The sequence below is a fragment of the Neurospora tetraspora genome (assembly GCF_033439725.1).
Source record: "Neurospora tetraspora strain CBS 560.94 chromosome Unknown B0H65scaffold_4, whole genome shotgun sequence".
NCBI classification, from domain to species: domain Eukaryota; kingdom Fungi; phylum Ascomycota; class Sordariomycetes; order Sordariales; family Sordariaceae; genus Neurospora; species Neurospora tetraspora.
The window spans coordinates 2334006-2361764 of NW_026944386.1; the positions used below are offsets into that span (position 1 = coordinate 2334006).

A 27759-nucleotide genomic window follows, 5' to 3' on the forward strand; every position below is an offset into this window, starting at 1 on the left:
AAGAAAATATATAGATAGAGCGTAATACCAAAAGAAAAATAAAAAGATCCCCTTCAAATACCCTCCATTACCCGCGCAACAGGACCTCCAGCCCATTAAAGTTTAATTCATTGCCTAAAGCCCATCGCGCTATCATTTCAACTACAGCAGCAGATGCACCATAGGGCACAACCAATCCTCCAAGTCTCAAATCGCTAACCTACTGGCGCCGTTGGTAGGCCAACCAAAAGTGTACCTAACCGAGCTAGTCTCGATGGTTACATACACCCAATCAAAGGCTCCAGCCTAGCACATAAGCCAAGTCAACATTGGGGGCACCAAACCCCTCATATCTAACCCCTCAGATCGAGATATCGACTTTTAACACCAAGCATTTGAGCCTCTGCCTACGAGAAGCGATCGGTATCAAACACTCCATCTGCGCTATCAAACATTTTATGTACGCTATTAAACACAAAGGCCAAAGCAATATCCACTTGGGAGTAACCCCGCTAACGTTTGTCAAAGGGCAATACGCAATATCCGCCGTACGGGTATATACTAGTACCATTCTCAGTCGTGGCCGTACAAGCTCCTCTCCCGGTAGCCGAACCTTGATTACCATGGACGTTAATGAAGGCATTTCTTTGGCGGTATGGACCACTGTCTTATGTCTTTTTGTCTGTGCGACCGCCGCTTGGCTTTGGTTCTATGCGCCAGCGGGTTCCGGTACCGCACCGTCGTCTCTAGCGAAGCCTGCTTCAGATTCTACACGATCCACGCAGCGAGGCGTCCATCTCAATCAAGTCAACAAGGACAATGGAGACACCGACATTGACATTATTGCTATCCATGGCCTCGATACAAAATCACCGGATACGTGGACATGGCGGGATCGGCGGAATCCCAACGTTAGCGTCAATTGGCTAGCCGATTTGCTCCCGGTCGACGTAGAAAAGGCACGTATCTTTACATTGGACTGGCCTGCCGACCTACTTCAACCGTCAGATTTAGTCCCGAAGCTTGATGACGAGATCGTTACGCTCCTAATTGATGGCATCGACAGAGAACTCTTGGCAAAGAACAAGACAAGAGACAGACCGATCCTCTTTATCGCTTCTTGTCTTGGGGGGATCATCTTAATGAGGGCTCTCACAACCCCCCCCAATCATGAATGCACCACGAGCTGTCATTGCCTCAGGAAAGCAACACGTGGCATTATCTTCCTCGCTACCCCGTTCCGAGGGACTTCGTTCCAAGAGGTAGCTCACTGGGCAGATCCAGGTCTGACCGCATGGGCATTAATCCGCGACCGAAAAGTGAGCAAGTTACTCGATAGTGTGAAAGGATCGACCTTTGAGCTTGAAGAACTCGTACGCACGTTCACACGATTCTGTCAGCATCCGAACTGGCCCTTTCTAGTATTCAACTTTTATGAACTCGGAATGACGAGTCTGTGGCGCAAGATATTCCCTTGGTTACCTACTTTGTTCTTCAAAGGAAAACCGGTAAGAAATTCTAAGTACTAGTGTCCCCCGCGCTATAACTAACGCTTGCCAGCTGGTTGGGAGGTCCTCAGCAACACTAGACATCGTCTTAGAGTCACTACCACTCGATCGGACCCATGGTCTGATGAACAAGTTCGGCAGCCGTGGATGCGCAGATTACAAGAAGGTTGCTGGAAAAATCAACGAGTTTATTGGAAAGATCCGTGAAGGAACGCCCCTCGCGCAAGCAGATGCCTGGATACGTGAGAAGTGCTATACTGAGGATAGGCTCAAGATTGAGCGGCTCTCAGGCACGAAACTGCCGATGGATCAGTGTTACATCAATCTTTTCATTATAGAGCGGACCGGCGAAGATAAAGACCGTTCGAACAAGAAATCAGCAAAAGAGTCGGTGTCGCAATCTTCCCCGTTTTCACTCACCGCTCGACTGAAGGTAGAAACGCCAGACGGGACAATTCAAGCCTACTTACCATCGCTCTTCAAGGAACGCGAAGGACCTGACGGTCGCAAAACGCAACCAAGAAGAATCTTTATTCGAGGACGCGCCGGAGCAGGGAAGACTACTCTGTGTAAGAAGATTGTCTATTCGTTTATGCATGGCGAATGGCCCGAATGGACTGAATTATTCGACCGTGTACTGTGGGTGCCTCTGCGGAATCTAAAGCTGGAAGAAAGACGACGCCAGGCCGGATACAACTTCCTCCACCTCTTTAGTCATGAATATTTTTCTAGGCCGAAGAGCAGAAAGGACCTCGCCGAAGTATTGTCCGATACATTGTTTGGTGTACCGGGGAAGAGGAGCAGGACTCTGTTTCTCCTCGACGGCTTAGACGAGGTATCGCAGGACTTGAGCGAAGGCGATATGTCCGGCTTCCTCAATGAGCTGCTAGAGCAGCCGAACGTCATCATCACGTCCCGGCCATACGGCAAGCCTCCGGCTGGCCTGGATCTTGAGTTGAAGACGATTGGGTTCTACCCAAAACAAGTGAAGGACTATATCAAAATGGCTTTCAACGACCAAGAAACAGCTAACCGCGCTCAGTCGTTTCTTAAAAGTCGTAGCTTTATCCAAGGCCTTATGCGGATCCCAGTTCAGCTAGATGCGCTCTGTTTCGCCTGGGACAACAAAAACGTCAATGACAGCTCGAAGCTTGACACTATGACGGACGTTTACCGAGCCATCAACCAAAGTCTATGGAAGAAGGATATCCCGCGGTTGGAAAAGAAGCACGACGACAAGCTAATAACAGCAGCTCGCATCCAACAGGCTGATCGGACCGAAGTTGAAAATCACGTTCTAAAGGAGATTTTGTTTCTGGAAAGCCTTGCTTTTACTGGACTGCAGAATGACATAATTGAATTCGAATCAGAACATCTCGGCCAAATATCCGACCGCTTTGTCCGCGATATTTCACCCAGTATGACAGTGCCGTGCCTCTCCTTTCTCCGAACATCAGATTCACCGGCGAAATTTAGCAACCAAACCTATCACTTTCTACATCTGACCTATCAAGAGTACTTTGCGGCTCGGTATTTTGTACGGCAGTGGAAGACTAATAAGCCCCTCGAATACCTGGCACTCCACGGTCGGAAGAATGAAAATAATACTTCTACCACGGCTATGCAGTTTCTTCGCAAGAACAAATACGCGGCCCGTTACGACATTTTATGGCGCTTTGTTGCCGGCTTGCTTGACGCCGAGGGCAAGGCAGAGGGGTTTTTCCATGCGATCGAGGACGAACCGCATGATTTGTTAGGTCCTACGCACCAACGGCTGGTTATGCATTGTTTGAGCGAAGTGTCAACCGAGATGTCACTGCGAAAGAGGCTGGAAGTCAAGCTAAAAGAGTGGCTACTCTTTGAATACAAATTCACAGGCAAAACACGTCTAGCAAGCGAGGCGGAATTTCCAGAGTCAGCTTTGTTGGACACCATGCAAGAAGTAGGGATCGATGAAAAGATCAGAATTTTGAAGTCGGTAGCAATACGACCAACGATCCCGCCATCCATCGTCATTCTGGTTACTTCTTGGCTGGAAGACGGCGAATTTATAACCGGGAAAAAGGATGTCTTACTTGCCTTGCAAGCCCAGTCCAGCTTATCCAACGAGCTCCTTGCTGCTGTAGTAGCACGTCTAGAAGACGATGACTGGAGTGTTAGACCGGCTGCCTTAGGTGTCTTGCAAGCCCAGTCTAGCTTATCCAATGAGCTCCTTACGGCTGTAATAGTACGTCTAGGAGACAAGAATGGGGGTGTTAGATGGGCTGCCTTAGGTGTCTTGCAAGCCCAGTCTAGCTTATCCGATGAGCTCCTTACGGCTGTAGTAGCACGTTTAGGAGACAAGGATTGGGATGTTAGGAAGGCTGCCTTACGTGTCTTGCAAGCCCAGTCCAGTTTGTCTGACGACCTTCTTAATGGGCCGTTTGTTGAACCGTTGTTCAAATTTCTCTTGCGAGGTAGCTTTGATGAGCAGTGGAGTTGGTATGTTATAGATAAGACATCTTGCATTAACATGCCAGAATGGGTTGGAAGGACTAGCATTGATAATGGAAAGGAGTTTATGAACATGGTGACGAGAGCAAGGGATTCCATCTACGGGTGTGACGAACGGCAGGTCTGATCTGCCTAAATGGGATAGCTGAAGGTAAAGACTATCAGGTGCTGTTCGGTATAGCCAAAAGGTATAAAATGAGTATCGCTTGCGAATTATAGATACTATTCTCGGTGGTGAACAACCTTTATTGCTTACTGCAGAATTATCTGGTTAGCTGGGTCTTCTTGTCCTTTTTATAGCTGTGAGTCATTCGGGTACATCGAGCTTGCGATCGGATCGTTTCGTTCTTAGTAGTTTGGAATCATTCTCATATAGGCTTGTTCTAGCTGAGGATGCTTCTTAGTAGGTTGGGATCGTTCCCATGTAGAATGGTTCTAGCTAGCTTTGGCACACACCAAACCAAACCTTATCAGCCTCTTTTTGTGTTAATTGTAACACATCTGTGACAAATCTAAAAAGGGTTAGTACGCAATATCAAAGAAAACAGCAAAATGATAAGGTACATACCTATTCCATAGACACCACGCGCGTTCTCGCTCGGCTTTGGTCTTCTTACAAAGCGAACGCTCATGTGTTGTTACCGTAAATTCGTCGACGTCGGCAAATGCTCTTCTTTTCCGTTCTTCGTCGTCGGGTACAGTCGGCGGTATCGGCGGTTTTTGTAGCTCCATCACTTCCGTATTGCATATGGATGGAGTGTGATCAGCACCGTGAGACTCAAACAATACCCTCTTAAGCTGCAACAGCTTACGAGCTCAGTATGTTTGGGAGGAGAAATCCATTAGAAAACTCGGAAGGAGGGTTTCATATGAAAACCAACGCAACCCTCGCAACGTAGGGGCCGTAATTCATGCGGTAGAAGCAACTGGGAAGAATGGATATACAATGAATGCAATGAGAATGGGACAGAAGTGTGCTTGTTTGGTTCAGTCGGGAATCTGAGGGTAAAGACGCAATATATATCTTGAGGCCCTTCTGACTCGCCTGAAGGGATATACGTACGAAAACTGCTCACCAAAGCCAACCACACCTCCCAAAAGCCAACCACACCTCCTAGTTAGAAGTATTAAGTATATAGAGTAGGTGTCAGGGGTAAATGGCAGGGGTAAGTACGTTGTGTAGTGTATGCCTAGCCTACTCAGCTGGGCTTGGCGTAAGTGGAACGGTGCATTCGACGGCGAAGGCAATGGGAAAACGGTTCTAGAAACGGGGGCGGCGTTTTCAGCTGAGTCATCCAAACCCCTGTCGAAAACGGCTCCCATAGATAATCTTCCGATATGTCGGCTTATCTATGGGAGCGGGAAGGACAGGAAACGGGTCTTTTAATCACGTGGTAGGGTCAAAAAACTGAACCACCAGCTCCCATATCCATATCGTTCGGACGGAGGCAAGACGGTAAGTGGGGAGGTGGCGCTTAAAAGATGAATATAATTGGGCGGATTACGAGAAAAGTTGACCGTCTTGACACTGCCAAGATTGCACTCGGTCAGTAGACGAGTCGATTGGCTGAGAGAGCTGCATGCCAGGGCTGCGGAACAAGGTGACGGCGGCGTTGAAAGCGACAAGGCAACCACAGCTCTAGGATCAGAAGCCGGCAGCTAGGGTGGGATGGCTTTAAGCCTGGGCGGGGGCCCGTGTCAGCACCCCCGCCCCCTGGCATACTTGCATGGGGCTTGGCTCGAAGCGAGGCTGGAAGCCTTGATATCAAAACAAACGCTACCTGAAGTGAACCCTCTGGTTACCTTTTTGGCATGTCCTCCATTGCAGCATCAAAGCTGCATTTGATCCTTGAAAGACGAAACGTTGATGTGGCACGCTGACATCAGGCTTGATTTACAGGACGTCGCCAATCCTACGAGAGAGAAGAGAATGTGTTGCGCCTTTCTGAGGCAGTGAAATAAGCTTTTGATAGCCGCCATTGTCTGGCTTTGGCGAGCATTGGCAGTGAAAATGAGGAGAAGGAGTAGTCGGGACCAACGCCGAATGACTTTGCGAGGCTGTCAGTCTCTCGTGTCCTGGCGCTTGAATTCACTGCACGCAATAACCAGACGATGTTCCAATAGGCTGCGGTACCTGGTTGGGATTGAATCCAGTTGTGTTACGAACTTAAGTGGGTACATAGGCCGACCAAGCCAGCGGGACCCGATAGACCCGCCAAGACCGGACCATGTAACCCCAAAACAGGGATTGGATCAGAAGGTGCTCACTGATGGACAGGTGCTCACAAGTGAGCAGGCGCTCACGGTGAGCAGACGCTCACAAGTGAGCAAGAACCCAAGGTGAGCATGAACTCAGGATGAGCAGACGACTGCTAGAGAATAGGATATAAAGGGACGACTGGAGAACTCAGATTGTTAGATAGTTCTGCAGTAGTCAACAGATCATCATCACTGAGACAAGTATAACGCTACCCTACTTGTTGTGAACCTTTTGGCTTCACCGAACGTCTTCTGATAGTCTTTACCTTCAGCTATCCCACTTAGGCAGATCAGACTGCCGTTCGTCACAAGTTGATTGATTCGGTCTCGTAGTTTGTACATACAGGCCAGCTGACGAGGTGCCATGATAATAGATGAGGGAAGATAGAGAGAGGAATAGCAAGTTAGAGGAATGAAAAGTGAGGAAGAAGAGGAAGAAGATAGGGGGTTGAAGGCAGGATAACGAAGGGTAAGGTTCGGGAGGCTTTGAGCGGACAGGTGCCGTAAGGGGTTGCCCTCTTATCTCTTCCAGTCTTTGGGAGCTCGAAGGAGACGGATAGAGGCATAAGCATAGACGGAGAGAGACAGAAAAGAGGCTTTTGGGGCGTAATAAACCCTGGTCATTGTCAGTGACTACAAATGAAGACCAGTGTGAGGCCAATCAGTGCTCCAAATCGAGAGCCTTCCCCGAGCTGGTTACAGGTGATTGCCGGGTAAGTCGCCGGAGAAGGTGTCTTCCGAATGAAAAAGAAAGGAGAGAGAAACCCAGATCACCCAGACAAGGCAGCAGGATGCTTGTCGTCAGATCCCTATCCCAAATTGTGTCGACGCCAATGCAACTTGTTCTTCATGTCTCTCCCGACAGCGCAACCATCCAATATCTGCGAGCGTCTGCATGACAACCACCGCAGATGATAGCAGTGGCACGGAATGGATAACCGAAAGGGCTTTTTAGATGCCAATCCACCATGGTCGAAGACGTCGTACTTCATCCAACATGGAGCGATAGGTGAAGAGAGTTTCTTCACGGATTGTGTTTCAAGATAAAAGTTCAGGATATCCCCCTATTTCTGGTTGCCTTATTCTCGCATTCACATCCTATCCTTGTATCATCAGACTTGGACATGCCAGTTGTCAACTCTTCAAGACCCTCATAGGAACGGACATCACACCACTCCACGCACACTCGTTCTCCTCTTCCGACTTTTGAACCCGAACTCAATCCGGATCACGTACGTATAGTCGAGAGATTCTTTGACCTTTTGGAAACGAAGCCATATACACGACATCCAAGAGACCTGAATTCAGCACCAGCCTCAATGGATCATACTAACCCCGTTTACCTGTCTCATCCGCAATCCGAAAAGGACTTTCTGGCTCAATACTACGCCAGGCTCTCCTTAGCGGACACGGGTGCAGACAAAAAATCTCCCATTCCTGCAACTGCCCCTTCCACTGTCACGGTTACACCTGAAGCGCCAGCCCAGCAATCCCAGATTGTCACAGAGACCACGGGCACAGAAGCTATAGGCCTCACCATCACCACAGTCACGGGCATCGCGGGCACATCTACGCGCACCATAACCGGACCGGACGGAACCGTCCTCGTCCCACCTCCCATCCCCGCCCACCCCGGCTGTGAACTCTCCCCGCAAATGGCCAAAGCGGTGAAAGACTATGCGATCGAGCATTGTTGCGACTACATGAAGGCCAAGAATCTGCTCAGAGATAAGGTAAGCAAACGAGTAGTAAAAAGTTAGATGAGGAACTGGAAACTTACTATCACTAGATCGTGGCAAAGGTCTTCGAGAACACTCAGGAGAAGCTTATAGAATTGTTGCAAAATGAACTTAATCGGATGAGCAGCGAGCAGGAGGATGATGATCTCGACCTTGACTCCGACATAGAGGAAGGCGACCGGACCTTGGAGGGTTAAGATCAGAGGAGGATTGGAAACCATAACGCCGCATAACGAACGATGTTCGGTGTCACGGTACTGGCGGATGGGTCCCGGTACGGCGGGACGTGCACGTGATGTCGTGCCGCGTGCACCGGCCATCTGGGCCCTGGGTTGAAACCCTGGGCGCCAGGCGCGCCTTTGCACGTTTCCCTCTTTTTCTTCTTTATCTTGTGATTCTCCTATAGACCTGGAATCAACGTGTTCAGCTTTGTCTCTTGTGACCACGTCGCTCGTAACATTCGGGAAAAGCTGAAAAGCTGAGCCCTACCCGCGCCACGGCCCCATAAGTGGTGCAAGCTACTAGGCCGCTACTGGTACACTATTGCCAATCCTGTAGACCCCGTGACAGAAAGCCACGACCCTCGCCCAAGTCGAGTTTATTGATTGGCGCCCTGAAGTCTCTGGGTCCAGAATGCCCCGCCTCTAAAAAGAAATGTCCTTTGGGCCATTGGCGTATAGTTGGGAGGGAGCCGCCAGCCATCCTACGCCTGACATGGTGAAACAGAAACAGACTCCACGACGCCTCATGCTCCACCATAGCCTTGAGAAAACATAGTGCTCTAGTTTCTTTTTATTTTGTCTTTGAGGGTAGGATAGAGGAATCTCCAGCATTTTTACCAACTCAATCCATTGATCGTCAACGGTATAGCATTTGCTGCCTCCAGGACAACACGATCAACACGATCATCCTCGAGTGCCTCATCTACGTCGCCTCGCTCAAGACCTTCGTTCCCTGAAGCTACGATGTCTCAACGACTGCACAATACGGAGGGTTGGGAAGACGATAAGGGCCAAGAGCAGCCTCACCCTGCACCTCTGCAACAAATTCCCGCCGCCACCGCTATGTCCGCTACCCCTATGCCCGCCCCCGGGCCCCCAGCGGCTCCAGCTACCGGTTCCGCCGATATAGAGACGTCCGCCGGCTACAAGATTTCGTGGAAACAACTCTTCAACAAACTCATCCACTTCTTCCTATTTGAATGGGTCTGCGTGGATAACAAAAGCCCGAAGCAGGTAGAAGTAGGCTTATTTCTTTCCCCCCTACGACATTTCAGAATAACGCTAACACCTATAAGAATCTATATTACAACTTTCCCATATCACGTAGCCATATTCGCTTACTTCAACTGTTGCCGTCTAAGAACAAGGACGCCGCAATACGCTGTAAGCTCTTTTGCACCGCATTGGACTCAAAAGACACCGCATTGGACTCAAAAGGCACTCGTCCGTACGAGGCCTTATCCTACGTGTGGGGCTCCAAGGCCAAGCCTTGTTCCATCTCTATAAACGGGTGCGACTTGGCGATCGGAGAAAACCTTCACGCAGCGCTGTTACATCTTCGAGATCACTCCATTGAACGAACTATATGGATAGATGCCATTTGTATCAACCAAGATGACGAAGAAGAAAAAGGACACCAAGTTCAATCTATGGCGAAGATCTACGCTAAAGCAAGTCGCGTAATTGTTTGGCTTGGAGAAGAGGCAGCCGGTAGCGACCAAGCACTCGAAGAAATACGCATCGCAGCCAAGCGCGACCAAGCACCCGAAGAAATACGCATCGCAGCCGAGCTATCTACAAGACGATTAGATAATAAAGCGGGAATCCTTACACTGCTTCAACGATCGTGGTTTCAACGCATCTGGGTAAGGAAACCGATATCAAAGTATTATGACTAAGGAAACTGACAGATTGATGCAGGTGCTTCAGGAAGTTGCCGCGGCTCGCCATATCCTGATCAAGTGTGGTTCTACTGAAATTGACGGATTTACATTCTGCTCAGGCCTAAAAGCATTGAACCTCTCCAATGAACTCAGCGCAGACCTGCAGGCTCGAATCCTTTCGGTAACCTACCTCATACGGGGCGCAATCTTCCGGCCCAAATACGTCTACGCAACCAGTCAGGCGGACAACTTTTCTCTTGACATACGCCCTTTGGGTGAACTGGTAGAGATGTACCACACCCGCGAAGCTACGGATCGTCGCGATAAAGTATATGCCTTACTCGGTATGAGCTCTGATAATCCAACCGCAGCAGGATTGTCCGCCGACTACACGATTCCGTGGAAACAACTCTTCAACAAACTCATCCACTTCTCCCTATCTAAATTGGTCTCTGTAGACCTTTCGGACAATGAGGAGATTGCCGTCATTGAGGGCAAGGGCTGCATTCTTGGCGAAGTGTCCTCGGTCACGAGAAATGCTACTTGGGAAGACAGACAAGATGTGGCCATTACTTGGAGGAACGCCTCCAGCTATCTGGTTTACAGGGAGGAAGAATTGGTCTTTTGCTGGACCCTCCCGACCACCGCAAAATCCGTCCAAAAAGGAGATCTTGTCTGCCTTCTTCAAGGAGCGTCGAGACCCACGATCCTCAGGCCATACAACGATCACTGGGCAGTTATAATGATTGCAGTTTCCCCAGCAGGCGATTCACAAGCTACGACCAAAGATATTAAGTGGCCTGAACTTTTACAATCGATAACAGTCTTTCCACACAATTTTCGACTTGAGTGGAATTGGGATATAAATCCAAACAAGCAGCAAGATAAAAACAACCACGACTACTTTGCAAGCATTCTAGTACCAGAGCATTCAAAGACATGGTGGGAAGGTTGTCTAAAGGCGGCGACTAGGATACGGAATGTCAGATTGGCATTACAAGAGGTGAAACAGTATGGAGTTGCAGTGAAGAATCTTCGGGAAGAAACGGCGGTTCTTGAGAGGGCATTGAGGAGCATGAGCAACCTAAAAAAGACTTGCTTAGGTCCGGAGGATTCAGAAGAGGAAGATGCAAAGGAAACAATGGTAAATCAACTTATTGAAGACAAGGGCCAATGGACGCTTCTATGCTTGGCGGTAGAAAACGGGCATGAGACGGTCGTAAAATTGCTTCTCGACACCGGCAAGGTCAACTTGCATAGGGAGGAGCTACGGACGGCGCTGTGGCTTGCGGAGCAAAAAGGCTATAAAGCGATCGTTAAGATGCTTCTCGATACTGGCAAGGTTGACGCAGGTGCTACGGATGAGAATGGACAGACAGCGCTGCATATGGCGGCGGTAACTGGGCATGAGGTAGTCGTTCAGCTACTTTTCGATACTGGCAAGGTTGACGCAGGTGCTAAGGATGAGGATGGGCAGACAGCGCTGCATATGGCAGCGAAGAATGGGCATGAGGCGGTTGTTAAGCTGCTTCTCGATAGCGGCAAGGTTGACACAGGTGCTAAGGATGAGGATGGACAGACAGCGCTGCATATGGCGGCGAAGAATGGTTATGAGGCGGTTGTTAAGCTGCTTCTCGATACTGGCAAGGTTGACGCAGATCCTAAGGATAGGGCTGGAGAGACAGCGCTGCATTTGGCGGCAATGAATGGGCGTGAGGCGGTTGTTAAGCTGCTTCTCGATACTGGCAAGGTTGACGCAGATCGTCGGGACCGGTATGAACGGACAGCGCTGCATTTGGCGGCAATGAATGGGCGTGAGGCGGTTGTTAAGCTGCTTCTCGATACTGGCAAGGTTGACGCAGATCGTCGGGACCGGTATGAACGGACAGCGCTGCATTTGGCGGCAATGAATGGGCGTGAGGCGGTTGTTAAGCTGCTTCTCGATACTGGCAAGGTTGACGCAGATCGTCGGGACCGGTATGAACGGACAGCGCTGCATATGGCGGCAGCGTATGGGGATGAGGCGGTTGTTAAGCTGCTTCTCGATACCGGCAAGGTTAATGCAGATCCTAAGGATGAAAATGGACAGACAGCGCTGTATATGGCGGCGAGGAATGGGCATGAGGCGGTTGTCAAGCTGCTTCTCGATACTGGCAAGGTTGACACAGATCCTAAGGATAAGTATGGATGGACAGCGCTGCAAATAGCGGCAGAGTATGGGCATGAGGCGGTTATTAAGCTACTTCTTGATACTAGCAAGGTTAACACAGATCCTCCGGACCAGTATGGATGGACAGCGCTGCATTTGGCGGCAAGGAATGGGCATGAAGGGGTTGTTAAGCTGCTTCTCAATACTGGTAACGTTGATGTAAATGCTCAGAACCAGTATGGACAGACAGCGCTGTATATGGCGGCAGAGAATGGGCATGAGGCGGTTGTTAAGCTGCTTCTCGATACTGGCAAGGCTGATGCAAATCTTAGGGATAAGGATAGACGGACAGCGCTGCATATGGCGGAAGAGAATGGGCATGAGGCGGTTGTTAAGCTACTCAGCCTTGCATCCTAAGAGGCAGGCTTGGAGGGCAACTCCACCTCGAGTCAGCCTTTCGCAATCTTTCCTCCTGCAAGAATTGATCTTGGTTACTTCCCAATCTTTATTGTTTACTCCCTATTGCTTCCTATCGTATTGGGAACCCCCCTGGTCGTCGTATATCTTAACAGCAATGTTGGAGGGACCGTAATGGCAATATCATGCAGAATGTATTCGCAGCAATCAAAAATGACAGAACCTTCTCGTATATTCTGGCAGGCGCGGAGGGCTCTAGCAATAATGCGTCGCTTTGTGCTTAAGCTTTCGGTTGATCTTTTCGGGTCCCAGATGGTCGATATTATGTCGTGGATTGTTACGAACTTAAGCGAATGCATGGGCCGACCAGGCCATCGGGACGCGACAGCCTCCCAAATCTCGAACCGGTTAAGTGAGTGTCTGACGGATTCGATGAGCGCTCCAAGCTCTGTATCCGTTTCTGTGCCAACCACCATTTTCAGGCAGGCGTGGAGGAGGGTTTTGCATGCTTTAGCTCTCTGGCCAGTCCAGCCAGGAATTCCGATGTCGTGAGCCATTTCTTGGTGAAGGTAGCTTTTGGCTTAAAGGACGTCGCCACTCCAACGAGAGAGAAGAGAATGTTTTGCGCCTTTCTGAGGCAGTGAAATAAGCTTTTGATAGCCGCCGTTATCTGGCTTTGGCGAGCATTGGCAGTAAAATGAGGAGAAGGAGTAATCGGGACCAACGCCGAATGACTTTGCAATTGAAGTTTGGCTGAAGTCAAACCGCGCAGTCTGACAGATCGGCAACGCTTCCTGTTGGCAGAAACAGGACGAAGGGGGCTTGCACGGATGGATGATATTGGGCTGGGCATCACGTTGCTCGGATTGAGGCGTTGCAGAGCCGGCGGGCGGGCTTGCACTTGCTCGCGCCAGCGCTGCGAAGTGTAGGCATGAGGCGGTTGTTAAGCTGCTTCTCAATACTGGCAAGGTTGATGCAGATCGTCGGGACGAGTATGAACGGACAGCGCTGTATATGGCGGCAGAGAATGGGTATGAGGCAGTTGTTAAACTACTTCGCGATACTGGCAAGGTTGACGCAGGTGCCAAGGATAAGAATAGACAGACAGCACTGCATTGGGCGGGAACTGTGTTTCTATATATAGCGGTCAGAACCCTAACGTTAGGGTTCCTCAACCGCCTGGTCGATGTGAGTAGTCTGCCATCACCGTGACACGTGTTACCTATTCTTGCCTCATCCCTTGACCCCTTCAGTACGGGGCATTCAGAGCCCAGAGGTCCTATCGACGTTGGACGCTCGGGCTCGATGTAGTAGGCGTCGTGTAGACGTATTGAACCTACCTCTACATAAGAGGTTGTAGTCCGAGACTTGTACTCTCCACTCAACTCTCCCCTCTAAACTTAGCTAGCTAGACTCATTACGTCTATCTCGCGATAACTCATCGTTAAAGTAGAAACAAAGTAGTAAAACGTATGTATAAAAGTGTAAACGCTTTTTCTTATTCAATAAAAACTCACTATTAGCCGTAATACTTCTACAAAATTACTATCCCTATATCCCGACAAATACTCCTAAATACCTTGACCATCTTTACAGGTACTTATATAACGTAATTAGAGGTACCCACGTCCACATTCTGTAATACAACCAACCAACCTTATCACTCTAAGCCCCTTTCTCCCTGACCCGGCGCCAAACGTACGGGTTTGCGTCCCCTCTTCGTTCCCGTAGCGTCTTATCCCTCGCAAAATTCCATTCAAACCCCTCCCACTCTACACCACCCGCCTTCGCCCTCTTGAACACCACCACAAAATCCTCCACCTTCAATCTGTTTGTCCCTCCAACTCCGGTCGGTATCAGCTCCGCCATGGGTTGGGCGAATGTCATTGTCTTTTCTGACCCTGTTTGTTCTGATGGGTTCTTGTCTTCGCGCAGCTCGCGGAGTAAGTACCCGTATCCGGTACCGTAGAAACGCAAGATCAGACCCCTTTGCTCAGCGGTTATAGTGATGAAGACGTCGTTTGTGAGTTCGTACCTCCCCTCTAAGCCCGCTGTATCTCTTCTGTTTGAAGCTGGGTCCAGGTCACGAAACCGTGATGCAAGTGAGTTTTCGTACCTCGCCAGGTCATATAGATAGTCAATTTGTATCGCCCTGGCCATCTTTTCCGTGTCTTCACAGGCCCTCTTCACAGCGGCAACAACAGATCCCGTGTCATGATGGGCATCTGACTCAGCGAGATAAAGACACTCAGCCAACAACATCCCGCTCAGGTTCGCAGCGTCGAGTAAGAACCCTCGCGTATTGCAGAGCACAACTACAGCTGTTTCGTGGTCGGGAAGTAGCCAGCAGAAAGACGTGGCGCCGACCATATTGCCGCCGTGGTATAAGGCGAGGTGTTTCTTGCTCTCGCTTGGGTCGGTGAGCGGGGGTTTTTCGGTTTCGGCGTTGATGACGAAGAAGGAGTAATCCAAATCATCGCCGTGGATCTTGCTCTGGATAGCACTCTCTAATCGTCTGGCGTTGTCACCGTCTGCGCCTGGCCATCGTGGTCTGGGTGAGGCGTTCCGCTCTTCGGGGGTCATTGGCACGGTGACGGTATTCCAACCGCCGGTATAAGTGCATGTGCTGTTGAGTGGATCAGGGGAGAGTCTTCTCTCTATATGACCGAAGAGATAGTTCATGCCGCGCTCGGGAGGCGTATTGAGGTGGTCCGGATAGGGAAGCAGGTTGCTATCCCGCTCCTCTCGTCTTTGGTTGTAGACATCCATAATCTTGCTGTAGAACTTGAGAAGGTCGGAGGTGGTGGACGTGATACCTGCTGCCGCGGCGAGTGGTGACGGCCCTGCATGACCGGCACTTGAAGCTTGGGATGGGGGAATCTCGACGGACTGTGGAATGTGGCCGTAGTGTCTGTCGAAGCATTTTGCGACCTTCGTCCTGGAGATTACCCCGTCTGAATCTGTACATTGCTGGAGATCAAACAGGACACCCGTCACTTGAACCGAATGCGACTTGGCAAAGGTCTTCGACATGTCATTTCTTTCAGCCTCTGTCAACCCGATAAAGGTGTTTTGCATCCCAAGTGGTTCAAAAACCTTTTTGCGAACAAATTCCGCCCAAGAATTCCCGGTCTTTCTCTCGATGATCGTAGCTAACAAGGCAAAACACTCGTTAGAGTAATTCCGCTTGCAGACAAAGGCCTTCTCAGACGTATAGGTATCGTTGGCTGGGAGATGCTGGAGTAGTGATATGACGGGACCTATTGTCTGCCATGGTATATCGCCATCGGGGCTCTCCCAAAGATTCGTCAGCCATTGGAATGAGGAGCGGAGGTCCAATAGGTCGGCAATAGTAAGCTCCTGATTGGTGTATACCTTTAGTATACCGGGACTGCCTTTGAGTTCCGGCAGGACTGTTGAGACTGGGGTATCGAACTTGAGCTGGTACTTCGGAAAGTCATCCATCAGAATGCCCATTGCCGTAGAAATGATTGGCTTCGACATAGATGAGATAAGGTAGACAGTTTCCTGGTCCGGAAGCGCAGGTACTCCTAGACCCTTGGCCCCCACATTGAGGAAGTCTTGTTGTCCATGGCGCAGGACTCCTATTGAAGCACCCACACTCCCGGAATCTCGAAACAGCTTCTCGAAGGTTGGTTTAGTAAGGGTCAGGATCTCCTCCACCGACAATACGCTACAAAGGAACGAGGGCTGCTTGGAAAGAGTAGTCAAATAGTTAGTATCATCGATGAAAGTACTTGTCGTTAGTATTATGGGTGAAAAACAAAAAAGGATGAAGCTCACCTGAATGCGGTCGCACATGATCGGTGTAGGTATTAGAACCCCGTTTGGAAAGGTTGATAGGGGGAAGAAAGATTGGTCTTGGAGTGAAACTCTTGGTCATTGGTCTCTTGGAAACTCAAACGGTTCCTGAGACGGGGCGGATCAACTAGTTAATAGAGTTGATATAAGGTTTATATAACTGAAACTGTAAGGACGAATGATGGAAAATAAAGCGGGAAGGGAAGGATACCGGTTCTTATATTTGGCGGTTTCTGTTATATCCACAATCTACAAATAGTTGCCGCTTGTTCTCATTCAACTGGGGTATATCTAAACGCGGGAACTACACTCAATATACTCTACCTTACCTTCCGAGTGAAAACGTACCTTGCACATCCCGAGTGGCAACATCAGAACAACCTCAACACAAACATCACCAAGACATCACCGTTCCTCCATATACCATCAAGATGTGCCACGGACATCCCGCCGGACACTCATGCGGCCCATGGCCAAAGAACAGCCCTCAAACGCCGGTTGTCCCTTGCAGAACTGTGACTTCAAGAACACCAACGGCAACTGGACATGCTGCCAATGCGGCTCCCCAAATACAACCGGGTGGTGTGGCGGCATGCTGCCGAGCCCGCGATGGGAGAGAAATGCCCTTACCAACAAGTGGCAGTACATCCAGACCTGCAATCACATGTGCTGCAGGAACTGTCCCAGAGAGGGTATGTGGTGGACCCTCCTCCAGTGACCTGAGACCTCGGACTTCGGTAGCAATAAGCTAACAGATAACCCAGCACCTGCTCCCGGCTCTGCTCCCGAAAGCTCCAGGAAGAAGAGAAAAGATTCCAGATGACGGATGGCAAGGAAATCCAAGGAGAGACACAGTCGGCACCAGGTGATGGACGCGATTTTGGTAAGGTAGGAACATGCGTCCCCGAATAAGCAGTTGAAAGTCCATGACAGTCACACCCGTCTAACACTGATTTCCTCTAGATCCTGAACAGGGCAATGAACAGGGCATCTGGACGCCTCATAGCGCTTCTCCAGGAGGAGCTGGAGAGGTTAAGCAGCGAGAACGAACTCATCGAGGATATCGAAGAGACGGATGAGGCACTATCGAACCTCAATCTCGACAATAGGAAGTCCGGGTGCCGTCTCTGAGGATGTCAAAACGACGTTTTCTGAAGATGTCTGGTAGTACTCAGAATCAGTTTCTTGCATGGAAATAGAGAAAGCAAGACGTATATTCTATATGTACCTAAGTATCAAATACTTCGCCCGTGGGCATCAGACGTCAAAACCCGGCCTTCGATCGGCTGCGTGTCACTTGCATAACAGACTTGCCAGTCGCTCTGCGTGATTTGCTCAGCTCGCCGGTCCCGCTGGCCGCCTTGCCTGCAGGTGCTCCCTAGATCTACTAGACCGTAAAAACCCAGTTGAATAAGAAAAAGTGGTATAAGAGATAGAAAGAGGTAGGAAGAGATAGGAAGACATAGGAAGAGATAGGAAGACATAGGAAGAGATAGGAAGAGATAGGAAGAGGAAGGGAGGGGAGCCCTCGCTATGCAAGAGTCTTCTTGTGACAGCCCGCGGTACGGCCGGAGATGATCCCTCTAAAGGCCTAATAAGTTCTCTAAAAGGGTATGATCATCTCGCTCTCGTCGTTCCTCCGTCTTCGGAACTTGCAAGTATTGACAATAGCCTCCGAATAGGCTCTACTCCAGCGGGGAGTACTCAGACCTCGTGATATCCTGCGGAGGAAGGGAATACCATGTGCATAGGGCCATCGTATGCACGCAGTCCGAGTTCTTCTCTGCAGCTTGCCGCGGAAGTTTCAAGGCTAGTGACAGTCCATATACTAGCAACGACACTAAACTAACATTATATTTAGGAGGCACAAGAAGGAAAGATTGACCTCCCAGATGATGATCCTCGACTTGTCCATATAATGGTACATTATCTATACCACTTCGACTATGACGTACGGCTACAACACGAGCGTAGTGGTTTTGATGGGTTAGAAATGGACGGATACGGAACCAACGTCAATGAACCCTACGCAACAAGGCAACCACGGGCAGCCCACATCTAATAGAACCAATCCAAAAGTTACGGCGTAGAATGACTTGGCTGTTTGTATGGTACTCCAATCGGCATTTTGGTTGAACTGGGCAAATAGGGAGGAGCTGGAAACCGTACACGCAAATCACTATATAATTCTCTCTACTAATTACACTAATTCGTAGAGCTATCTCTCCGTAATACCTTTGGATCCTCTCGAGCTTTCTCAAGAATCCCCCTCATCCGATCATACAATCCCTCGTCCTCTTTTTTCCACCTCCCACCGTTCGGAAATACTTCTCTCCGTAGTTTGTTGACCCAAGGTATCAACGGCCGGTAGTATGGCGTGAAGTTTTCTTCTGCCGATTCGATGAAATCTCCTTCATCATCAACTGTCGCCTTCTTCAACTTTGCCAACGTTACCGGGCTGGTATAATTCCACTGCTCAAACTCGTCAACAACCATGCTGTCGCTGTCGTTTGGCCCGTTGTAGTGGACGCAGATCCAGAACAGGACCCAAAAGAATGATTCGAGATCGTGCATGAAGGAATGTTGTTCGCCCAGAAGGACCCCAATTGCCATGAACGCCCTGGTGCCGGTCATGCCCTTTGCTCCGGAGGCACCTTCTCGTTCCTTTCTGACAGCAAGGTCTAGGTCGATTAAGAACGAAGGCCAGGAAGGGTTGTTGTCGTCCTCATTGATCATGAGGTTGTTGATGGAGATGTCTCTGTGAAGGAGGCCGGCCTTTCTCCATAGGGACTCGTGTCCGTCAATGCAGCCTTTCAACGCAGCAAGTAGGGCTGCTCGGGAGCTTGCCTTATAGATGGGTCGGCCATAGTCGCGAACAATGACTCGCCGACGTACCCGATTTGGCAGCGCATCACTGCTAGCCTGGGTCGTACAGGATCGCTTGCTGGAGGGTAAAGCGGCGTCGGTTTGGCTAGATGACCGTTTCTTGCCAGCCATGCTAGTACTGCGGCCTTTCCGCGAGGCACTGGCCGTAACCGTCCTGGTCGGCGGCGTCGAGCGTTCCGGCCTGTAGTTCTTCGCCGTACTAACATCCATTCCTCCCCGAACGTTGCTTCGGATATCGTCATCGGCTCCGCGCACCTGGACCGTCTCGTGGTGATAGTATCGAGCTACGTTCACTACCCCTTTATCGGTCGCGTCTCGCAGCAGCTCCCCTTCCTCGTCGCGCTCAGGGTACTGCCAGGAATCCTTGATGACTAGTGGCGTCTGCGGGTCTCCCTCGGGATGGGCCTTCCAGCAGGTCGTTGCCCGGCCGGATATACAACGTGCGCGTAGCATCACTTTATCAATGATGAGACGCTCTGTTGAGTCATTCCTCTTGATCTGGACGAACCGCTTGTCATCCTCCTTTATGATGGATGGATCGAACCCAAGCTCCTCCTCGCTCATCCAGAGAAACGCGAGGACCGTTGATACGAACTGTAAGCCCTCCCTGTTGATATCGAACTGTTTGGATGCGATGGCCCCGAGCCGATCAAACTCCCATATCCTCATGAATGATCCACAGATGGTAAATCCCAAGACGAAGCGTCGACTGTCCTGTGTGTCTTGAGCAGCGAACACTTCCCTCGCGTATTTCCCGAGATCGAGCCATGCGTTTGACGCTATATCGGCAGAAGGATTGCTCTTCAGCTCGCCCGGTACGAGGACATGCGACCAGCGCCATTGCGTATCCTTTCCAGCCTTTGAGTCATCCACGAAGCCGACATCCAATTTGCGTTCCGCTATCGAGCCGAGGATCCGTTTGTTGGGTTGTACCAGCAGCCTTCGTCGAGGCGTCGGTGTCTGATTCGGATTGTACTCTTCTGCAAACATTGCCAGTTTCTCGCTCAGTTCTGCAAACCAGTCCAGGACACGGTTCTGGTTCGCATCTGTCGGCCACCCGCACCAACCATTACGGAAGAGTGGTTCGCTGCCTTCCGTGCACTTGTTGAAGACGGCCTCTGATGCTGTCTTAAGACCCGCCACCCGACCGAAAAAGATGTCATGGAAGTCAGGAAGGTCGACGTACATAGCGCCGAGCTCATCCTTGAGGACCATGTCCACATGCTTGCGATACTCGGAGGAGTTTGCGAAGCTGCTCGTGTTGATAGACCGCGGAGTTTGACGAAAGTAAGATGCTGTCGGTCGGGGAGGCGGGGTGGCTTCGGTAAGGGCACAGTAAACTTGGCGCCAGATCTCATCGTCGGGCTTGTTGGTGAGGACTGCATTGAAAAGCGGTTCGAATTGGTCCGAGTGGAAGTTGTTCACGTCGTCGGAGTCGAGGGCGGGTAGGCGTCTCAACAGATCGATTCGAAGGGTGCCACTGCCCGTATTCGAACGTAGAAGACGGGTAATAGGGAGGGTTTGGAGTGTGTCCAGAAGACTAAACGCAAGACCCCGCAAATCTAAACAGTGGTTAGATGGGCATCTCGGCAACGTGGGCCTGTCTCCCTCACCTTTGACACCTTGTGGGCCCAGCTGACTGAGCGCGTCTGGCGTAGGACAGGAGATGCCCCTGTCTTTACAGACTGATTCGAACGAAGCACGGAAGGCATCTAGGCCTGTGCCGATGGGATGTTCTCGGATGATCTCTGACTGAGGTCGATCCGTCATGGCGATGGTGATGATGTTCTTGAGACGCGGCTATGGAAGGGCTAGTCTTATCACGTGGTCAACTGTCAGATTGACGGACGGTTGAGACTTTGGGAACAATAGGTTAGGAAAATGATTGATTGGCGGCTTGGTTGGAGAAAGTAAAATGGGATGATAACTGCATTCGCCAAAAGTAGTTTGAAGAGGAGAAGACAAGAATACAAGGGAGCCTTGCACGGAGTGTTCGAAGGCTCCATAACGCACGTGACTCAAAGAGTGGGTCACAAACGAAAGAGTGGATGGGGTGGCCAGGTGACGACCCAGATTCAGAGAAGAGTGGGGCCTACATACGGATGAACCTATGGGTGTGCGGATCACATTCCTATGTACCCTGGACGTCAGATTCGGACCAGTAGACTTGAAGACAGCCAGCCACTTAAATTTCATAACAACTCCTCTAGAGACCGAGTGAGATTTTGGCTCTGTGTTGCCAACCGCCTGCTGAGTGCGATATGCAGGCTGCCGGCTTCGGATCTTTAGAGCTGTGGTTGGCTCGTCGAACGCCGCCCACTCTGCAGGCATCTTCCTGTTTCGCAGCCCTAACCAGCTTCCCCGTATGCAGCTCTGAGCCAATCAATAAGAGCTGCCCCACATCCTGGTGCCTGAATGGGACGGTCGGATCTACCCACTCAGCGGCGGCGTTTGATATTACTGGTAGGAGCGACAGTTGCAGGTTTGTCAAGCCTTGTCGCTAAATTCTTTGCTCACTCTTTTCACGTCAACACCATCTCCGCATCTTCCCACTACATACAACCATCGTCCTTCTTCCGTTCTTAATTCCAGCCGTTTCAAAATGGAGGCGCTTAAGAGCGAAATTGAATCAATCAAACTCCAAATCCAACACCTTTGCAATTTTGCTGAAACCAATTTGCAAAAATCCACTCCCTCTTCTTCCTCCACCCAAACCAACGTCATCTCTAGCGCCATCCAACAAGTTCTTGAGGTATTGAATCGCATCGACAACAAGCTCAACGAATTAACAACCACATCCTCAACATCCTCAACATCCCCACCATCCCCACCATCGATACCATACTCAACCAATACCGCCAGTCCTCCTCCTATCCCAAAACTTAACAGCATCGGACCCAACACCCTCCAACCGTTCACGAAGACAACCTCGGGCTCAATCTCATCACCAACCTACACAAACTCGAAACAGATCCCCATTTCCGTGGGAAAGTCTGCGTGTCCATCGCAGACTTGGGTATTGATTGGAAAGATCTTGCTAAACGAGCTCTACCATTGCCGGATCATGATCAATTCGCGGTCCAACACGATCGGGACGATGACGGGTTTTCACGGCTATACCTTTCTCACTCGACAACAATGACTTCCATCAATTTCGATTTCGACCTCAACCCGCTCACAGATGACGAGGCCAAGCAATTCCTTCAGAACATTGTTGAATCTCCTCCTCAAAACACCATACCCTACTACGTCGGGTCTTTTAAAACGTCTAGAACACCACTTGCTTCGCTCTTCACATCCGGCGCACTTTCGATACTCGGCGACCTCCCTGGAATCAATACCTTGTACATGCATATGGGCGAGCGTGGCTCAGGGACCGCTTTCCACTGTGAGGATGCCCAATTGCGCTCCTATAACCTCAATATTTTTGGGTGGAAGCTCTGGATAATGATCGACCCGAATGATACTACCAAATTTGAAAGGATGCTTGCGACCAAATGGGCGCTCCACAAATGCGACCAGTCTGTACGGCATCTGAATATCATGGTAAGTCCGAAGAGGCTACTCGAAGAAGGAATCAAGTTCGATATTATTCGCGCTGGCCCCGGCGACCTGGTTATAACACGACCACGACAATATCACGCAGTTATCAATCAAACCCCGTCTCTTGCTATAGCAACCAATTTCACTTTGCCTAGTGAAGAGGCAATTCCACGTGGATGGATTGTTTGTCCAGAAGACGGGTTGTACAGTCTGTCCCATGGCAACCTCAAAAAGCTTTCCCATGGGTCCCCCACCAAGAAACGGAAATCAAACTCCACCCTTCTACTACACAGCAAAAGGCAGAATTTTGGTCAGTCTCGAAATATTAGCAATGTTGTCGGTAATAACGATACTAAAGGGAGGGACTATGAAGAAAACGAAGAGCAGGACAAGGAGGAGGACGAGGAGCAGGACGAGGAGCAGGACGAGGAGCAGGATGAGGAGCAGGACGAGGAGCAGGACGAGGAGCAGGACGAGGAGCAGGACGAGGAGCAGAATGAGGAGCAGGACGAGGAGCAGAATGAGGAGCAGGACGAGGAGCAGGATGAGGAGCAGGACAAAGGGCAAGACAAGTACCAAGAGCATGGCAACAACGAGAATGGCAATCAGAATAGCGACAATGACACTGACGCCGCTATCAGTGTCGGTTGCGGTGATGCCCAAATCAAAGTTGACAGCAACACGAAGGATACTAATGCCGATACCGATATCGAATCAGGTCGTCAACTCGCAAACCTAACGATAGACAAGGGTGCGATCTTGCGATTTATGTCAATCGTATACGCTTGGGACAGTGCGGACGATACATTGAAAAGCTCGTTCGCCTCGAAAAAGCCTACGGACGGGTTGTCAACTGCTAGGCACTACGATCATCTACGACGAAAAGCACAAAATCTCAGTATTTTGTACACCGTTTTGGGCATGTCAGCCAGTTTTCGGCTTTCCAAAGTCATAAAAGAAAATCAACATCGACATCGAATAAGCGGAAGTTGTATGTCAGCTGTGTTAGCAGGTCGTGGCATCGAAGACACTCCTGCAGCGCGGAAGGCATTCACGGCGGAAATATGTCAGGCTCGGAAGATCATGAGGATGGTAGAAGGATACGATGGGCTTCTCTGCTTTTTACCCCTTGGGTTTGGTAGTGGGTTCACATTAACAGCTTTGAAGAGGTTTTCGAACAAAGGCCTCGAGACCTTCCGTGCCACCATTGCTCGGTATAAAAGCCTAATGTTGTTAAGTGAGGTGGGCAATGAGTTTCTACTTTCTGTTTGGGGTGAAGGAGAGTTCAAGGAAAGATTGTTCCAAAGGAGACAGCTTGGCGAACTGCAAAACCTACCCTACGAAGACCTCATTAAGTTTCTGACACCCATTCAGCCCGAGGATGGTATATAAGGTAGTCTTATAAGGCTGGACATTACGTTCAAAATAAGCAGTATCAACCGCGGCTGTATTATTATTTTTTCTGCTAGTTTTTGTTCTTAATCAAGTCCGCTGTAGTACAGATAGTGGGACTCGGATCCCGAACACGTAAATCAACCCTGCAAATCTTGTACGATAGGTGCCATAAACACCATCGTGAACGCAATTGATCTGTAGAATCGCGTAATGAAAAGATGCTAAGGATGTGCTTGGTTGTGGTCGCCTTCTAGTAGAATAAAATCCAACTCCGACAACTCGGACGTTCGCTTCGGAAGCCGATAGTCCGTTTATTGAAGTGTCGGGTGCTCCATAAGGTGTTGAATATTCCCCTTCTAACTCGTTTCATACGTAGGCACAAGAGAAAAGTTGGGACAGGTTCCTGTTCCGGGCTGAAAAATGGCGTTTGCTCGTTCTTTTCTCGCATCTCTTTAATCAATCAATCCTTCGAGAGGTGCGGAAATGTAGCAGATAGTGATTGTGGGGAGCTATGTTTCTAAATATGGCGGTCAGAACCCTAACCCTAGAGCTGTCTGAGACAGCTCTAGGGTTAGGGTTCCTTAACCGCTTGGTCAGTGTGGGTAGTCTGCTATCACTGTGGCACGTGACTAAAACTAATGTCTCGCTGAAAATCAGTGAGGGTGGCAGGCAACGCCCCAAAGTAGTTTAACTTAGTTGTAATGATTTTCTAATATTAAAGGAAATATTTATACACTATATAAACTTTTTTATATTATAAATAATTTATAAGTTTGGTTGCATGTAAGTAAGAAATTCGACTATATTCGTATAATATGAGTTTTCCGGTAGTTTTTATCGTTAGCCTTTAGCCAGCTAAGTATAGTTTACCACAAAAACAAAGAAATGATTTTCCAAACTAGTATTCTACACCTTCTTTCTCCTACTATTTCCGAGCCTTCCTTATCAACCTTTCAGACCTCCGAGGTATCACTACTGCTTCATCGAAGGTATCCTTCTTAAGGGTATCCCTCTTCCGTTTGCAAGAGACTTTGTTTGGGACTTTAGGACTCTTCAGCCCTTCAGCATCATTTAGACTCTCTTCAAGAAGAGAAATAAAGTCTGAAGAGGTAAGGCGGATAGGCGGGGGGTTAGATGAACTGGTAGGGGGAGTAGGGGACGGGGACCGGATCAAAGGTAGCATGGGATTAACCGGAGCCGAAAAGTCGGGTCCCAAAAAGTTGGGCGTGGAGAAGTCGGGCGTGAAGGAATCCGAGCTGGCTCCATCAGAATCTGGAGTCATAATCGAACTAACTGTGTCGTCCAAATCCGGGAGCGCTTCTGGCAAATCCACCATGGCCGTAGGGTATATGCGGCGTGGTTGAGGATATTCCAGAGTAGGATAAGGTGTAGGGGATCGCCTCTCCACAATCCCGTGTCCGTGGCGTATTTTGTATGCCATGCTAGATACGCGGAGGTTAACGCTGTGATATGCTGAAGCCATGACCGAGAAGTGCGGGTGAGGTTTGTTGATGGGATAAATGTTGCCAGGCAATTTATGGGATTCCACACAGACAACAATGTGCCAAGTGCTCCCTGGCATACCCCAGATGGGGGTTCCTTGTTTGTTTTCGTCGTCTTCGTCTTTCATGAGACGCCAATCTCTAATATCACCATTATCATCGGTCTGGCCGGAATATATGTCGGTTGGATGTAGCGGTTCGACGAGTTTAAGAGTAGCATAAACTCCCTTTAGCGGTCTGTTGGTAGAGTCTCGGACTTGGCAAGTGATAGACATGTTGAAGAATAAAGAAGTGGTCGTAGAAGGAATAAAAAGACCGGATAGCTTGAGTAGTTGAAGGTGGATAATAGAGGATGGTTACGGGTATATATACGTATATGGTTGCTGATAGGAGGTGGTATTCTATCTTTGGATTATCAGTTGGCTATCCCCTATTTTCGCCACCTATGGAATATATCACCTTTTAAAGTCTAGTTTCCTTTTCGCTACATTCGAAATTTGCAATTCAATTCTGCCATGACCATCATTCGATCCTTTTGTTACCGCGCTAAGAATTCAAGCGTCTTCTTGTTTTAGTCCGATTTTTATCTCTTCTGAATCGTCAGCAGAGATACGACCAGACGGTGGATTCGTGGTTACTATAGTTTGATATTGTCGGAATGCGCCAATAATTGTCGTTGCGATATTTGTAACCATTTCGTCACGCTGTTTTAATTCCCGTGCAAGATTCCGGCGTGGTAGTAAATAAGACGACTCTAACTGATTCAGCTGGTGTAATAACCTTTGATTTTGAAGTTTAAGTTTTTGATTTTCTTGTTCTAGTAAATGTGTATAAATTATTTCATCTTTTTTCTTACGATTTATGTTTGTCTTTGGTAATGATGGGAGGCGTTTATTTAGACTCATCGTCTATTAATTTACGCTGTTTTTTTTAAAAGCTCTGTAACGTTGACAGAAAGGCTCTCCAATCTAGAAGCTACGGTATTTATGGATTCCAATGCCGTTTCGGATATCTTAGAGATTCTCATTATGTCGTTTTTAAGAACCTCCAACCGTTTATCTCTTTCCTGATCCCTATTCATTCTGTCCAAAAGACGTTCGATTCTTGCGCTTCTAATTAATTCTAATGTTAAAATCTGAAGTTGGGCATCTTGGTCATGTCTATGTTTGTTAATTGAGTAAAGATAATATAATATAGTAGGAAGAAATACCTTTTGCAATGTGGACACGCCGAATCAGTTGGATCAAACAGTGTTGGCAACCGCGTTGATTGTGGTGGTGGAGGAAATAAGAAAGCTTCAGGATTTAAATCCTCGAACATTTGTAGATCTACAGGGTTATCCATAGTGCTAGTGTTCGTATGGAGAGAAGATAGAATGGGCCAATATAATGAGTAAAACATAAAGTTTAAATCTAAAAACCAGCTTCTATCGTCAAAGACGACTATATATACCCCTTCTCTCTTTTGATTTATGCTGTATACTTGGTTTCTTCTTCAACCCCTCTCATTACAATTACTATGTTCTATCCAATCAATATGCTGTGGCAATTTCTCTTCTTTTACGTCGCTGTTGGCGCTTCTATAAATAGCCTTTGTATTGTAGATCCTCCATTACAATTAACCCCTGGATTCCCTATTCGTGCTATGTAAATTCAACGCAAAAGCTCCTAGTAAAGTATTTAGCTAACTTTTGAAAGTGGAAATGCAAAGTCGCTATGCGACGCTACTATAATTACTGCCGACGTCGAATACGTAATCCCTTTCGAATATCCCAATTGCCCGCAACTATCAGTATTTGAATTCATTGTACCAACTCTTCCAAGTGGCGATGCGCTTGTCTTTTGGTATTTCTCTCAAGTTTTCGATCCCTTTAACATAAACTAACCTAAGTTAGGCAATGTGGCGCATCTATTGAAAACTGTCATCTAGCTGAGGTTACAACTGGTGACGCTATGAAAACCATACCCGTTCAAAATGGGACTGTTCGCTGTCTTAATGTTTTATCGGATACCATAGAGTCATCTACATTAGGTACTACCCGTAGCTCCCTAGGTTTATCTTCTAAAACATCTACGATAGATAACCTGGGATCAAGCCAACCGACGACTGTTTCGTCAGTATCCACTTTGTGTAAAACAAGCATAACCTCAACTATTACAACAATTCCCTCTCCACCGAACGA

General features: G+C 48.9%; 9 protein-coding genes across 9 annotated transcripts; 5 read left to right on the forward strand and 4 right to left on the reverse strand.

The window, feature by feature from the left end:
• Positions 1-313: 313 nt before the first annotated feature.
• Positions 314-4107, forward strand: B0H65DRAFT_524707 (nacht nucleoside triphosphatase; the record flags this gene model as incomplete). The annotated part of the gene is made up of 3 exons (XM_062828823.1): positions 314-439; positions 508-1487; positions 1540-4107. The coding sequence occupies exons 2-3, from the start codon at positions 603-605 to the stop codon at positions 4105-4107; spliced, it is 3453 nt and encodes a 1150-aa protein (XP_062681721.1). The 5' UTR covers positions 314-439; positions 508-602.
• Positions 4108-4432: 325 nt separating this feature from the next.
• B0H65DRAFT_465496 (uncharacterized protein) lies at positions 4433-4961 on the reverse strand (the record flags this gene model as incomplete). The annotated part of the gene is made up of 2 exons (XM_062826814.1): positions 4549-4961; positions 4433-4492 (listed from the first exon to the last, which is right to left on the reverse strand). Coding segments are annotated over exons 1-2 (224 nt in total), but the record flags the coding sequence as incomplete, so codon positions are not given.
• A 2597-nt stretch (positions 4962-7558) lies between these two features.
• On the forward strand, positions 7559-8175 carry B0H65DRAFT_425096 (uncharacterized protein; the record flags this gene model as incomplete). The annotated part of the gene is made up of 2 exons (XM_062824553.1): positions 7559-7972; positions 8029-8175. The coding sequence occupies 2 exons, from the start codon at positions 7559-7561 to the stop codon at positions 8173-8175; spliced, it is 561 nt and encodes a 186-aa protein (XP_062681723.1).
• Positions 8176-8590: 415 nt separating this feature from the next.
• Positions 8591-12477, forward strand: B0H65DRAFT_195368 (heterokaryon incompatibility protein-domain-containing protein). Its single transcript, XM_062821708.1, has 6 exons — positions 8591-8787; positions 8849-9219; positions 9276-9845; positions 9901-11172; positions 11479-11535; positions 12250-12477. The coding sequence occupies exons 2-6, from the start codon at positions 8944-8946 to the stop codon at positions 12427-12429; spliced, it is 2355 nt and encodes a 784-aa protein (XP_062681724.1). The 5' UTR covers positions 8591-8787; positions 8849-8943; the 3' UTR covers positions 12430-12477.
• A 1532-nt stretch (positions 12478-14009) lies between these two features.
• B0H65DRAFT_573815 (beta-lactamase/transpeptidase-like protein) lies at positions 14010-16245 on the reverse strand (the record flags this gene model as incomplete). Its single annotated transcript, XM_062830561.1, has 1 exon — positions 14010-16245. A coding segment is annotated over one exon (2151 nt), but the record flags the coding sequence as incomplete, so codon positions are not given.
• Positions 16246-16711: 466 nt separating this feature from the next.
• On the forward strand, positions 16712-17511 carry B0H65DRAFT_573817 (uncharacterized protein; the record flags this gene model as incomplete). Its single annotated transcript, XM_062830562.1, has 3 exons — positions 16712-16893; positions 17016-17139; positions 17215-17511. The coding sequence occupies 3 exons, from the start codon at positions 16712-16714 to the stop codon at positions 17380-17382; spliced, it is 474 nt and encodes a 157-aa protein (XP_062681726.1). The 3' UTR covers positions 17383-17511.
• A 753-nt stretch (positions 17512-18264) lies between these two features.
• Positions 18265-21147, reverse strand: B0H65DRAFT_465537 (uncharacterized protein). The gene has a single exon (XM_062826815.1). It carries the CDS (start codon positions 20905-20907, stop codon positions 18457-18459), a length of 2451 nt encoding a protein of 816 aa, XP_062681727.1. The 5' UTR covers positions 20908-21147; the 3' UTR covers positions 18265-18456.
• Positions 21148-22134: 987 nt separating this feature from the next.
• B0H65DRAFT_425497 (uncharacterized protein) lies at positions 22135-24072 on the forward strand (the record flags this gene model as incomplete). Its single annotated transcript, XM_062824582.1, has 2 exons — positions 22135-22994; positions 23358-24072. Coding segments are annotated over 2 exons (1575 nt in total), but the record flags the coding sequence as incomplete, so codon positions are not given.
• A 616-nt stretch (positions 24073-24688) lies between these two features.
• B0H65DRAFT_539474 (uncharacterized protein) lies at positions 24689-25979 on the reverse strand (the record flags this gene model as incomplete). Its single annotated transcript, XM_062829120.1, has 2 exons — positions 25268-25979; positions 24689-24784 (listed from the first exon to the last, which is right to left on the reverse strand). Exons 1-2 carry the CDS (start codon positions 25850-25852, stop codon positions 24689-24691), a joined length of 681 nt encoding a protein of 226 aa, XP_062681729.1. The 5' UTR covers positions 25853-25979.
• Positions 25980-27759: the final 1780 nt, after the last annotated feature.

Excerpts from the sequence above, each read along its gene's own strand:
- B0H65DRAFT_195368 (XM_062821708.1), top strand. The coding sequence starts at position 8,944 with ATGTCTCAACGACTGCACAATACGGAGGGTTGGGAAGACGATAAGGGC. Across the intron at positions 9,220-9,275 it reads AAAGCCCGAAGCAGGTAGAA|AATCTATATTACAACTTTCC; the intron begins GTAGGCTTATTT and ends AACACCTATAAG. Across the intron at positions 11,536-12,249 it reads ACGCAGATCCTAAGGATAGG|TATGGACAGACAGCGCTGTA; the intron begins GCTGGAGAGACA and ends GCTCAGAACCAG.
- B0H65DRAFT_465537 (XM_062826815.1), bottom strand. The coding sequence starts at position 20,907 with ATGACGGATCGACCTCAGTCAGAGATCATCCGAGAACATCCCATCGGC.